This window comes from Hippocampus guttulatus, chromosome 4 (genome assembly GCF_054856545.1).
Source record: "Hippocampus guttulatus isolate MCC_2025c chromosome 4, RoL_Hgut_1.0, whole genome shotgun sequence".
Taxonomy (NCBI): Eukaryota; Metazoa; Chordata; class Actinopteri; order Syngnathiformes; family Syngnathidae; genus Hippocampus; species Hippocampus guttulatus.
This window is the reverse complement of record NC_141264.1, coordinates 8,283,548-8,296,073: the sequence shown is the minus strand read 5'-3', so window position 1 is coordinate 8,296,073 and position 12,526 is coordinate 8,283,548. Positions and strand designations below refer to the sequence as shown.

Sequence of the window (12,526 nt, the reverse complement as noted above, 5' to 3'; positions counted from 1 at the left end):
GTGCTACTACAGGTACATTTTTATCACAAGCGCCATGATTATGTTGGATTAAACTGCACCCGTAGTAATTAACGCTATAGCATTAGCATCAGTTAATCGTACACGTTGGGTTTCTCCAGTCACTTGTCGAAGTACATTTTGTATTTACATAAAGAAATGTAATAAATAAACAATAAAACATGCCACACACTGTTTAATTGATTTAATTAAAATGTTATATTTTTGAGAAGCTGACCACTAGTACACGGTTCTCAGAACGCATCATGCTTGTTTAAAGAAATTCAAAATCAGTTCATCAACTTCTGTATGTAACCGACGAATCCCCGCATGAAACTTAAAGAACAGCGCAAAATGATGGGAGCAGGTTAAAAAAAAAGGTTTTAAAAAAATGCAAGTCACTTAAAGTTCAGTGCTGTGCTCCAAGTGCTCCATCTTCTCCTGATGTAGTCGAACCTTCTCGGGGAGGATCTGAGTCCAAAAGACGAAGCGATCCTTCTTCAGGTGCTGGGAAATGACTTGCTCCTTTGCACTTATTGCCAGGTACTTTTCTTCTTTTCCATATGTCGGCCAATGAGCAAGGCCATCACCATTGGGCGACCTACATGAATGCGTACAGTGCAGACGAGTTTGCCTTAGTAGTTGTTTCACTGTGATCGTATCTGCAATAAACGAGGAGGACTTTTGGGCAATTACCCTGTCCGAGCAAAGTTGCCCCAGTAGGCCATCATCGTTCGACTAAGTTGCTCTTCCTCCTCGAGGCATGTGGCTAAAACAAAGAGCCTAAGTGAAACACTTTGCACTCCCAAGTTAACATTCCATATTTCTTAAGACTTGACTTGACTTGACTTAAGATGTCAAAGAAGGTCTCACCGTTTAGTCGAATGTGCTTTGTGGTAAAGCAAAGCCCCAAAACTGTCACGATTTCGTCTCCATGGTCACATCGAACAAAGCTTGGCCTTTTTGCCCTCAAGAACTGAGGCGGATGTTGGTACTCATACAAGTACACGCGGGCACCTGCATCTAAGGACGGAAGAGTCGACAGTATGTAGGCATCGACAAATAATTGATGGCAAATGTTTGTTTACTCACTGTACCTCTGTGAGCATTTGCAGTCTTAATGGCAGGAATGGTGAACAATATATCCCCAAAGAACTCAGTAAAACCATCTCTAGTTTTCTCATGATCTTTATCATCTCCGATATATTCCTCCACCATCAAATCTGTGACAATGGAGTCTTTGGGCTGAAGTAAACAAATGACACTTTAGGAAAAAAAATGGAACGGTGATATTACAATAGGAGCATCAGGAGTCTTACAGTGGGGTTGAAGGTCAACATTATGTTTGCAGCCTGCTCCCGGTCTATTCCTTCAGTCCAGTTTGGAGGAGCGATGAACTAGGGGGAAAAAAGGGAAGAGAATGGGATTTTCACGAGTGGAGTTGAGAGACTGCAGAAAGACTTTAGTCACACTTACGGTAGGAAGTAACCAGCCCCCTTCATCATCATTAACACCAGTCATGAATGGGACATTCTGAATTTCATGCTGCTTGAAGAGCTCATATACTGGTTTTGTCAGGAAATGTCCATCTGTGTGCATAGTAATTCTGAGTGTAGGATCCTGAGAAAAGACAGTTTTGATCAGGGACAACAGTTACAAAAGTAGGGCACACTCATGAATGTTGATGCCAATTTGTCTTTTGCATGATAGCTTCAGAGTCTAAATCAGTTTTGCATAAGGTACCTGTGCAAAAGTCACAAAAGCGTCAATATCCAGGTTTCTCATGCAGGCAGCAATCGCCTGTGTGCTTTCAATGCTACATCCAGATGTATTAGCAACGCCCTGAAGAGGCATAACAAGAATTCATCAGTTACAACGGTTCTATTAAAACCAAAACTATTTTCGATTTTAAAATTTGATTCAACCTGTGCTACTGGTAGTGGATCATTTGACACCAATGCATCCATGGCGGCAGTGCCACTTTCAGCAATGGCTCGATGGATCAGGCCATCAGTTAATGGTGACAGAAGCTGTTTATTAACCCAAAGTCAGCGCATCAAATTCACTGTCAACATGAATAAAAAATTTCAGAAAGATGAGGCATCAGCGGAGTGATTCTTACCAACATGGAGACGCTCACTCCACCAGCAGACTCTCCGAATACGGTGACTGAGGCTGGGTCTCCCCCAAAGTTGTGAATGTGCTTTTGGATCCAGCGGAGTGCTTCAACCTGGTCCAGCAGGCCATAGTTACCAGACAAATGCTCGTCGCCTGTGCTATATCAGACATACATGATCACAGGTTATGACTGTTGCTCACATACACGTCAAATACTTCTAAGGTCAGACAATATTTGGGGTGAGAAACAATACTGCAAAGTCCACACAACTTTCTTTTTAATTTAAACAGAATGACACATTTTATGCGAGGTCAGGAAATCTTGCAACAACTTCGTGCTGTGAGCAGCAAAGGGCTAGCTTTTGCTTTTTCTTTAGCTTGTTGCAAAGCTAAAGAAGCAACAACCTCAACAAGGTTTTAAGAAAAGAAGAATTTAGAAAAGGGATAACATATGGTGGGGGTGGGGGATTGCAATACAATTGAGCTTTGTAACGTTTTTATGTAACGCAAAAAAAAAAACTTACCTGTAGCATGAACAAAGGTTTTATGTTGTCATAAATTGGAAAAGATTCCATTATTTGCAACTGTAAAATTTGCATTTCAGAACATGTTTGACTGTTAACGGTTCACTGTAACTTCATCCAAAGCCAGTTGTCATACTTGCATGCTTTTTCTAATACTGCACAACTTTTATTTATTTATTGCCCCCTTGTCTTCTTCATATCTCTTGGATGTGTTTATAGCAAACAACACCCGTTTTCAAAGTCCAGACTCTGGTTTGTAGGCATTCTAATCTGGACCCGCCATCTTTATCTTTGACAAATTGTATATGAGTAATTAACCCCTTTGTTTGTGGAGTGTTCATGGTCCTCCTGCGCTTGCATATATTTTCTTTGGGTACTCTGTGGGTTCCTCCCACAGTCCATTGACATGCAATTTTGCATTCCCATTGAGGGTCCAAGTGTGTAGACTGTAGACTGTAGTGTCCCAGTTCGAGAAGTGCTCTGTCACCACGCCAATTTTGCGCAGTTTTTTCCACACTTCAATTGAGCTTGCATCCATGGCACCTCAGCTGACAGATATGGCAAGAGATTTGTCAAAATTATTCGTACAAATATATTTATGATGTATGCGATTGGCTGGAAACAAAGCACAACTGAACTTGTGTAATTACCACCAAGCTATTGAACGTGAATGTGCTTTGTGTGTGTGTGTGTGCGTGTGTCAGTTAGTAATGGTGACCACTGACCAGTGTAAAGCAACGTTCCAAAGTGGATCATTGGTCGATATTGTACCGTCAAATAAGGGTTGTGGGAAGTGGCTTGCAAATACACATGTCGTCCAGCTTCATCAGTACCATGTGAATGACGCATATTTGAAAATCAAATAGTGAGTGTGAAGAGGAGCCATCTAAAACACTCTCTTGTGGAGAAATGATTATTTTTGAATGAAAACTACATCCCTGGCATGTGTCCTTTTCATGGCTCAACCGATATGGATTTTTTGAGGCCGATTCAGATTCTTGGCAGAAAAATTTGTGATTACTGATTAATCAGACGATTACTTTCAAAAATATTCATTATATTTTTTTCACACATTTCTTGAACAATTCTGTGCTTCTGAGATTTTTTTTTTTTTTGTTGTGCAAACAATCCCGCCTCAATTTACGTGTGGACATGGCCTTGATCACTGTCAGTTGTCACGTCTACTTGTCATTTCATGTTGGGTCTTTTCATGGTGCTTGTTTGTTGCTATGAATCTTGTTTTTGGACTTTTTTTATTTAGTTTTTTTATTCCTCCCTGCACTTTGCTTTTCTCTTTGTTCTTTCATTCATTCATCCATTTTACGATCCGCTTTATCCACACAAGGGTCGCGGGGGGTGCTGAAGCCTATCCCAGCCGTCTTCGGGCAGTAGGTGGGGTCTTTGTTCTTTTGAAATTCAATTATTTTTGGACTGCACTTGTGCCTTTCCTCCCTGCTTCCCTGCACTTGGGTTCTCAACCATGCATAACTTGAACACATAGGTGTGAATGTGGCCACTGTATGAATGGATATTTGGCGACCTGGCAACCTGAGCGGTCAGTCAAGCGTGCACACTGCCTCTTAGTTGAAGTAAGTTGGGATAAGCTCCTCCCTACGTTCCTGACCAGGATGAGCGGTTAAGAAGACAGATGGATTCATTGCATGTATTTTCTACTTTACAGAATGTGAGTGATATTTACGAGAGGAAGCCCAAAACTCCCAAGCGATATTGAATGAGCACCACAACCACATCCTGGTAAGCAGCCAGGGCGGATCCATCATAGACTGAAACCGATCCCAAAGTAAAGCCTCCACCATGGATCCATGCCATGACCTGGTCAGACAAACATTTGATCAAAACACATTTTGAACAGGCCGAGGTCAAGTTATGGACTGCCAAACCGACCATAATGTAATCATTCAAACTGAATGTTGCGTACAAGTAAGAAATTGAACAACTATTGAGGTAGAACTGGCAGTGAATTACAGTCAAGAGTATCAGTTCAATGAAGCAGTAAATGTTTCTTACTGGGAGCTTTCCATCATGAGCTCTGTTTGCAGGAGTATATATATTGAGGTAAAGACAGTCCTCTGAAATATCCGGGAGTTCTTCTGCTATGCCATCAATCATCTCCAGCAGATCTAAAAGGAACTGTCGGTGTTGAATGCACCTGAAGAAACACATTGTTTTAGCAATGACATGTGCCGTGTCACACAACTGGAGCACAGATGTGTTTACATTGGTGGCTGCCTGCTGGCATCTCTCACTCCTTGCCATCCCTCCACTTTCTGGGGTGGAGCCAGTCTCAGACCAGGACCAACAGGTGACTTGGCAAATGGGACACCTAGGTAGGCATAGACGCCCGTCTCCTTCCCTTTTACACTCACATACTCCCCTTTCAGGCTGCCAAGCTCCGTGTGGACGAGAGACGCTGTCAAGGTCATAGTGCAAAGGTAGAATCATTACCAAATTAAATATGATTTACGTTGATCATAAACAGCCAACACAAACTTGAAGCGAACTCAAGGCTTCAATCATTAATATATTACATCATCGCATTTAATATGGTGACTGGTGGTAACGGGCATATCAAGTGACACAAAACACCAACTTTGCCTACAGGTCATGCTACAAGTTGCCATATATTCTGACACCCAGCCACAATGTAGATGTGAACAGGAATACTAGTCTAAAAGTAGTAATTTAGTGATTACTAGAACGGAAACCAACCAAGATATTTTAATGATGACAACACATTATTTGCCGGTACCATCTTTTTAATACTGTTCATTGTTTCATGTTGAGATATAAAAACGTGAATCTGAAGTCCAGTCAGTTTTTAACTTTATTCAATCAATATAAGATTTATGTGGAGAGTCATGGAAAGTCCCATAACTGCATGTTGCGCAAGTCAGGTTAGTGGAACACAGGTGACTCAGAGCCCTGGTTTGCACCCTTTAGTGATGCAATGACTTCATGACTGTGATTCAAAAACACTGACATGGAAAGAGTGGTTTAGTCTATGTTAATCCTGTATATTATGATGTGGTGATCACATCTTTCATCACACATACTGTAGATACTAAAGGAAAAAAAACTATAAATCAGATAATCTCTCTATTAGTGTTTCTGCATGAGAAGGAAAAAAAACAATCATCTTAACTACCGGTAGTTGCTGCTAGGTCGGAAAATTGCCTTGGGACACAGGAAGACGAGCTGCAGTCGATTATGTTTGATGATGTCAAAGTTATGTACTGAAAGGCAAAGACAATGAAATCTCACATCATTGAATGACTATCTTGAATGGCACTCACCGTCAGGTTCTGCTGCAACACAGAAATATAAGACAGCCAAAAGAAAGGAAAGCGTTTCCTCTCCATGGAACTTCATGGTGCAGCTGGTTATGTGAATGTTGACGCTGGGCTTGAGGCGTTGTGAAGAGGTGTGCCAAAATCAGCTGCCCTCTGCTCTCTGTTTGCACTTTGACTTGTGGTGCTGTTATATCTGGCTAAAAGGAGAGTACAACCAGCTCAGTCGTCCGGGGTATTGAGATATACCCGCCCCCTATTCAACTGACTACATTATTCCTTCCTGGCCTCAACTTCCTCACTCAACATGAAGTACTGTACTTTCATCCTTCAAAGTATGTCCATTTCCATCATATATGATGCTTGTGGTCTACTTTAGGTTGATGGCCCATAACAAAATAGCATACTGTACATAATTAATTAGAGCTTAATTTTTTGTTTTGGAGCACCATATTTAACAGTACCATGCATATCGAAAGGTAGGCTGCTTAATTTATGAAATGGTATTTGATGCAGATGTCCAACCTAAACACCCACGAGCTGTTTTCACCCACTCATGGTGAATGTACTGTATTTTCAACCACTGTATTGTGCTTCCAGGTGTGAGTATGAGCGTGGATGGTTGTTCGTCTCTGTGTGCCCTGCGATTGGCTGACAACCGGTTCAGGGTGTTCCCCCGCTTACTGTCCGCAGACGGCTGGGATAGGCTCCAGCACGCCTCGTGACCGTTGTGAGGATAAAGCGGATGAGAAAATATTGATATTGCTTCGTTTAAAACTTTAGCAAAGCTGTAGGAACACATGGATTTGACAGCATAAAAATTTAGCGAATTAATGCCTGACGGCTTCTAAACCAGCAGCGTCTAAACCAGCGGTCCCCGATGTTTATTGCACCACGGATCTCTTTCACTAAAAGCTATATGGACTGAAAAATAAAATCTTTGTTTTCTGTTCTAGCCGAGCGGTGGAAATGCTTGCTCACCTGTCTTGCATCGCAATCAAGCCACTATTTTAGGACTCCCCTGCCGCCAATGGATTGTCGGATAATTGCCGTTGTGCAAGCCATTGTGCATGTGCAATTTTCGTTCCTGTTTTTTTGCTGTCTGTTTTGTAGTATTTATTATTTTGGTTTTGGTGAGTTATTCTTGGTTTTTAATTGTTTTGAATTGGTTCTCTTGTCATTTTGAGACGAGTTGCTTTCATTTATATTTTCCTTGCCTTTTGCAAACCTAGCGCCTTTTGTTTCTCTCGTTTTATCCTAATGTGTTTACCAGTGTCTTTATTTGTACTTTGTCGGCTTCGCGCCACTTTTTTCTGTAACTACAATTTTATTGTGTACTATTATCTGAGTCTGTTTTTTGAGTCCACTTCTGTCCCGCACCTACCAGACGCTGACAGAATCTAGTTGTACAGCAATTAGTGGGAGCCTACCACTTATTTTTCTTTGCCTTCGCAGCAAATAAAAAAAATCTTCAGTTGATTTGCAAATCACAGATATTTTGTTTTAATTATCACATTAGAAACCGGATCTTGCCCAGTGCAAGGATGGTCAAGATCAAACACTGTAAAGTCCTACAATTTTTCGTCAGATGGATGACAAAAATGAGCTCCCACTCAACGTTATGTAATCATAGTTCACGCTAAGGAGTTGGCAAAAAAGTGAACCCCATTACAATTGTTCAGAAGTAAGCACGTTACGATTGAATAATTTCAATGTCCATGAATTGCATTTGAGAGAACGTTGACCTCTCCAACATGGCCGCTATTTAGGCACGTCGTTTCGCCGTCTTGGACAGGAAGTCCCTGCATCTTAACAGTTTGACATTTGCTTTTATTAATTCAGAAAATGGATGAAAAATCAACAAGGCTGTCATCTCGTTGTTGCTGGATGTATTATATGTGGTCGTCCATTAAAAGCAAAGCTTTGGAAGTAAAAATATTTTAAAAAAATGTTGCCTGTCGTCAGTTATTAAAATGTACGAAGATAAATGGATTAACTGAGGAAATATAATGACGAATATGCCATCAAGACGCGCAGCGTGTGACTGAAAGATATGAGGTGTGCTTGTTTTGTTTACGTGTGTTTGACTGCCTTTGATTGAGTGCTTTTGCAAAGCATGCGGAGCTTCGAGCATACACAACACAAGAAGCGTGCTTCTGGATGTCGGCCCCAATCGGGTCGGTAAATTGTACCGAACACGCACAACATGTTTAGAAGTACGTTTCAAGGTGGATTTCTGTCTATATTATATAGCATCGGCAGCAAACCTCTTCAGATATGGGATATAAAGGTAGGTCACTCGCGAGTGAACCGGTTGGTCGTCTCCCTGGGCTGTGCCTCTGTCCTCCAGGTTCTGTCCTCCAGGTTGCATTTTTTAAACTCCTTGCAACACGTTTTATGACTCTCGTGTTATTCAATTTTGGAGCACTCACTGTTGAATTTATCATATAACATGACAATATTTAATATTAATAAAAACGTTATTTTCAAAATTGATGGAGTATTCACATACACTTGTATTTATAAGATTCAACCAACAAACACAAACCGGCAGCGGGTTTAACATAAATGTGAATCTAAACTAAAAAAGTCGTAAAATTGACAGTATAGTTATGATAAGATAAGATAAGATATCCTTTATTTGTCCCACACTGGGGAAATTTACATGCCATAGTAATACTGCATTACACAATGAGTTCAAAGTGGCAAGTTTGATCTTGACTGCGACTGTGTTAGAAACATTTGTAATACTGTATACCAAATATGTGCAGTCAGTAAAATTAACCCTCTTCATAATTTAGTTGAGGATCATGAAATCATTTATCCTTGTATTTGTGTAATATGTAATGCAGGTACACAAAATACTGTATCCGACTATCATTACTTTCCAAAAGCAAGACATCTGTACCTTTACGACAATGAAAAGTTATGAACATATTTTCCTAAATAAAGTGGATATTGTCATTCCTCTCGATAGTTGAGCATGAGCGCAGCCTCGCTCGTGCACAAAAACATACTACTGTACTGCATTTTGTGTTTCACAGGTGAAGAATGGTCATATCAAACGAGTTACAGACAATGACATCAACTCGCTCGTGTTGGAGGTGGAGGGTTCAAACGTCAGGTGAGTGTGATGTTTTAATTCAAAATGTTTAGAAGCACTGCATCACTGCTAAACAATTGTCATCTTTGTGTCATCATCTCCCTGTGCTTCTACAGTACCAACTACATCACATGTCCCGCTGACCCCAGGCAGACTCTTGGCATCAAAATGCCTTTTCTTGTGATGATCGTCAAGAAAACCAGGAAATATTTCAGCTTTGAAGTCCAGGCACTGAAACATGCACTTAACACGTGTTGATTATACACAGTAACTATTGCCATTCATGGTGAGCCATACTCTTGGTCTACTCCCCTTCCACTTTCAGGTGTTAGATGATCAGAATTTACGCCGGCGATTTCGGGCAAGTAATCACCACAGCAAGACGCAAGTGAATTCATTTATGTGCACTATGCCAATTAGTGTTGATGACCGCTGGAACCAGTTTCAGTTCAACTTGGCAGACATCACCAGGAGGGCTTATGGAACCAGTTATGTAGAGACGCAGCGTGTGCAGGTATGTGTGTGTGTACGGACAGCAGAGGAAAATGGTCACAAAATTGCTCAAGAACCCACCGAAACTAATAGAAATCGAAAGGATCCAAGACACAGTCCAAGTAGCATCCAACTGTTGCCATCTTGCTAATATTTTAACTGTTATACAAGTGTATAAACCAGTTAACCGGTGGCAATATTAAAATGAAAAAACACTGCAACTTAAATAAAGAAAGAGGGCTGAAATGCAAAGGTGATTTTTGCATTTCAGCCCCCCCCCCAAAAGGTCCTTTTTTTTGTTTTGTTTTTACATTCTTGATTGCCTAACGTATAAAAATAAGTTCATCACAAAACATAAAAAGTAAATACATCACAAATGCTGATACCAGGTTTTACTCCTTAGAGTGTGAGCTTGTTTACATGACTTCTGGGGTCTCTATTCTTATCACGCTCTCACACACTTGGTTGACGTTGCTGCTTCTTTGCGAACAAGTGTGGGCAATTACAGTTACAAGAAAAAGTATGTGAACCTCGTGGAATTCCCTGGATTTTTCATAAATTCAAATCTAATATTCATCAGAAGGCTGCTGCACACTGAGCAATGTGATGGATACTGCCTAGTGATTCCAAAATTATGCAAAATGTATACAGTATGCAAAATGTTAGTCCAAAATTTCAAATCAAGTCAGAAACACAACAACACTCTTCCTATAAGGCAACGCATGCATTGAAACATCCAAATAACAAATAAAATAAACAACTAACCTTGTTAAGTGCGTTTTTATGCACTAATATGCTTAAATTCAGTGAGTTGTCTCGTCTGATCTGAGGTGAGGGCGAGGTGGAAGTCATGCGAAGTCCATCGACAATAATTCCTGGACACCAATGCAAGCATGAGGGATCCCTCCTGCCGATTCATTGCAAAGGCATACTTGGACAGGGATAGCCCCGGGAGGGATGTGGGGCCACAATTGTGTGTTTGAGGTGTCCATAATCAAAATGTCCTGCAATTTAAATTTGGCCTTTCTTTTTTTAAATCAGACAATTACGTAACAGCACTACCAGAAATATTTCCTGTGCATTACTTCCTCATTAAAGTGCCGCACGTGGTCACATGGGTGACACGGTCAATCGAGTACCTGTCTATAATACAGACACACATTATTATGTACAGTAATCCCTCGTTTATCGCAGTGGTTATGTTCCAAAAAGATCCAGTGATAGGTGAAATCCGTGAAGTCGTGAGCTTTATTTTTTACAGTTATTATACAATACTGAACTATGTATACAATGAAACCAAAGACCAAAACCTATTTTCAGGCCCAAGCACAAAAAACCCCCAAACGTTTTCAACAAATAACTATAATAGTTTTTGGAAATACTGTACTGTAAAATGATATTTTTAATAGTCAGTACAATGTTGGACTGTTCACGTCGGTCAGTGCCTTAGCCAATCAGGATGCAGAATGCAATTCACAGTTTAAAAGCATTAAAAAAAATGCACAAAAAAAAATCCGTGAAATAGCGAAGCCGCGGAACTTGAACCGCGTTAGAGCGAGGGATCACTGTATTACATTTTAAGTCGAAGAGCTCATTTTTTTACAGGTACAGCACTACACTGTCAGGTCAGATATAGTAATTGGCTTCCGGGCCATGAGTTGCCGAGCCCTGCAGTCCAGCATGCTGTATGGGAAGTCTCAGAACTCAACAAAGTCTGTTATAAATGAAAATAATTTGATTAACATTGTGAGGCAACTCTACTTTAATGGTAAATAACAATTTTAAGCTACAACCGAAGTGTTTGTTGTGTGTGGCAGGTGCGTAAGCAGAAAATGTGAAACATTTCTGCCCTGGTTTCAGTTTCCCTCACCTTAGACTCCCTGTCCATGAACAGTTCCTTTTTTCCCCACAGCTGATGTGCCCCTGAGAAAGGCACCTGAATCTGTTAATAGCTCTGTGTTCAATGGGATGGGTCAAAATGAGAAATTTACTGTAATGTATGCTTGCAAGAAACACATGATAGGAGTAAACTTTAACCTGTGCAAGTCATCTAAAAAACTCCATGTCTGTTTTATCATGATCTGTTTTTCTTTCAGATTCATGCTAATTGTCGTATTAGGAGGGTATATTTCACCGATAAACAATACACAGAGGATGAGCTCCCACCTGAGTTCAAACTGGTTATTCCTGTCAAGAAACAGGATGCAAGGTGGGGGAATAAGTAATGAACATGTGGGGCATTTTTTTTAACTTGTTTTATTTTTTTCCTGCAGCAAAAAAGGAGGTCCTAGGCCTGCTGCAACCCGACAGACCTGAAACAAGTTTGAGCAGAGCAATTATTTGTGTAACCATTGGGTTAACTTTGAAGATCTGTTATATTCACAGTTGAAAATATTAGATGCGTCTTTTTAATTGTGTCATTCATTTACATGTTTTTGAAACAAATCCCACTACTCCATTTTATGATTGATTTACATTATAAATCAATGTAATACACATTCTTTCTTCATTATAAAACTGGAAATCTGGTGTTGTGAATAGCTATTTTTTTGCTGTGAATATCTATTCTTGGGGAAAATTATGTACTAAAATGATCACAAAATGCAAAAAGTTAAAATAGCTGGAGCATAAATTCTGCTGACCAGGAAGACTGAGATGAACATGAACACAACACATACTGTACATTCCTAAATCCAAATATAAAAATACAAATATATGTATTATGTACATATTTATATCATTTGCTACACAATCAAAAAACGATCGCTTATGGACTACCTAGTGTTAAAATATATAAATTAAATTAATAGCACATCGAATCCAAACTGATTATGGATGGAAAACAACAGGCTAGCGTATAATATACACTACTTGGACTGAACATACATGAGTCCGTTTTACATATTATGTTTGTATAGTGTTCATGAAATAAAGCATAAGGTAGATTTTTTCCCTCGCATTTTCGCTTTTATGCTTAAATTTTT

At 40.0% G+C, this 12,526-nt stretch overlaps 2 protein-coding genes across 3 annotated transcripts; one reads left to right on the top strand and one right to left on the bottom strand.

The window, feature by feature from the left end:
• Positions 1-187: 187 nt before the first annotated feature.
• On the bottom strand, positions 188-6,143 carry ces2b (carboxylesterase 2b). 2 transcript variants are annotated; one of them, XM_086108714.1, is made up of 13 exons: positions 5,954-6,143; positions 4,878-5,070; positions 4,668-4,809; positions 4,339-4,472; positions 2,120-2,273; positions 1,923-2,027; positions 1,741-1,839; positions 1,474-1,617; positions 1,317-1,394; positions 1,095-1,242; positions 871-1,020; positions 694-766; positions 188-598 (listed from the first exon to the last, which is right to left on the bottom strand). In XM_086108714.1, the coding sequence occupies exons 1-13, from the start codon at positions 6,027-6,029 to the stop codon at positions 400-402; spliced, it is 1,695 nt and encodes a 564-aa protein (XP_085964840.1). In that variant the 5' UTR covers positions 6,030-6,143; the 3' UTR covers positions 188-399. The 2 variants fall into 2 exon arrangements, with proteins under 2 accessions (XP_085964840.1, XP_085964841.1); XM_086108715.1 differs by lacking the exon at positions 5,954-6,143 and adding an exon at positions 5,806-5,952.
• Positions 6,144-8,138: 1,995 nt separating this feature from the next.
• LOC147205829 (cilia- and flagella-associated protein 20-like) lies at positions 8,139-12,204 on the top strand. The gene is made up of 6 exons (XM_086109248.1): positions 8,139-8,237; positions 8,992-9,071; positions 9,167-9,278; positions 9,376-9,564; positions 11,639-11,751; positions 11,816-12,204. Exons 1-6 carry the CDS (start codon positions 8,154-8,156, stop codon positions 11,856-11,858), a joined length of 621 nt encoding a protein of 206 aa, XP_085965374.1. The 5' UTR covers positions 8,139-8,153; the 3' UTR covers positions 11,859-12,204.
• The last annotated feature ends 322 nt before the right edge of the window (positions 12,205-12,526 follow it).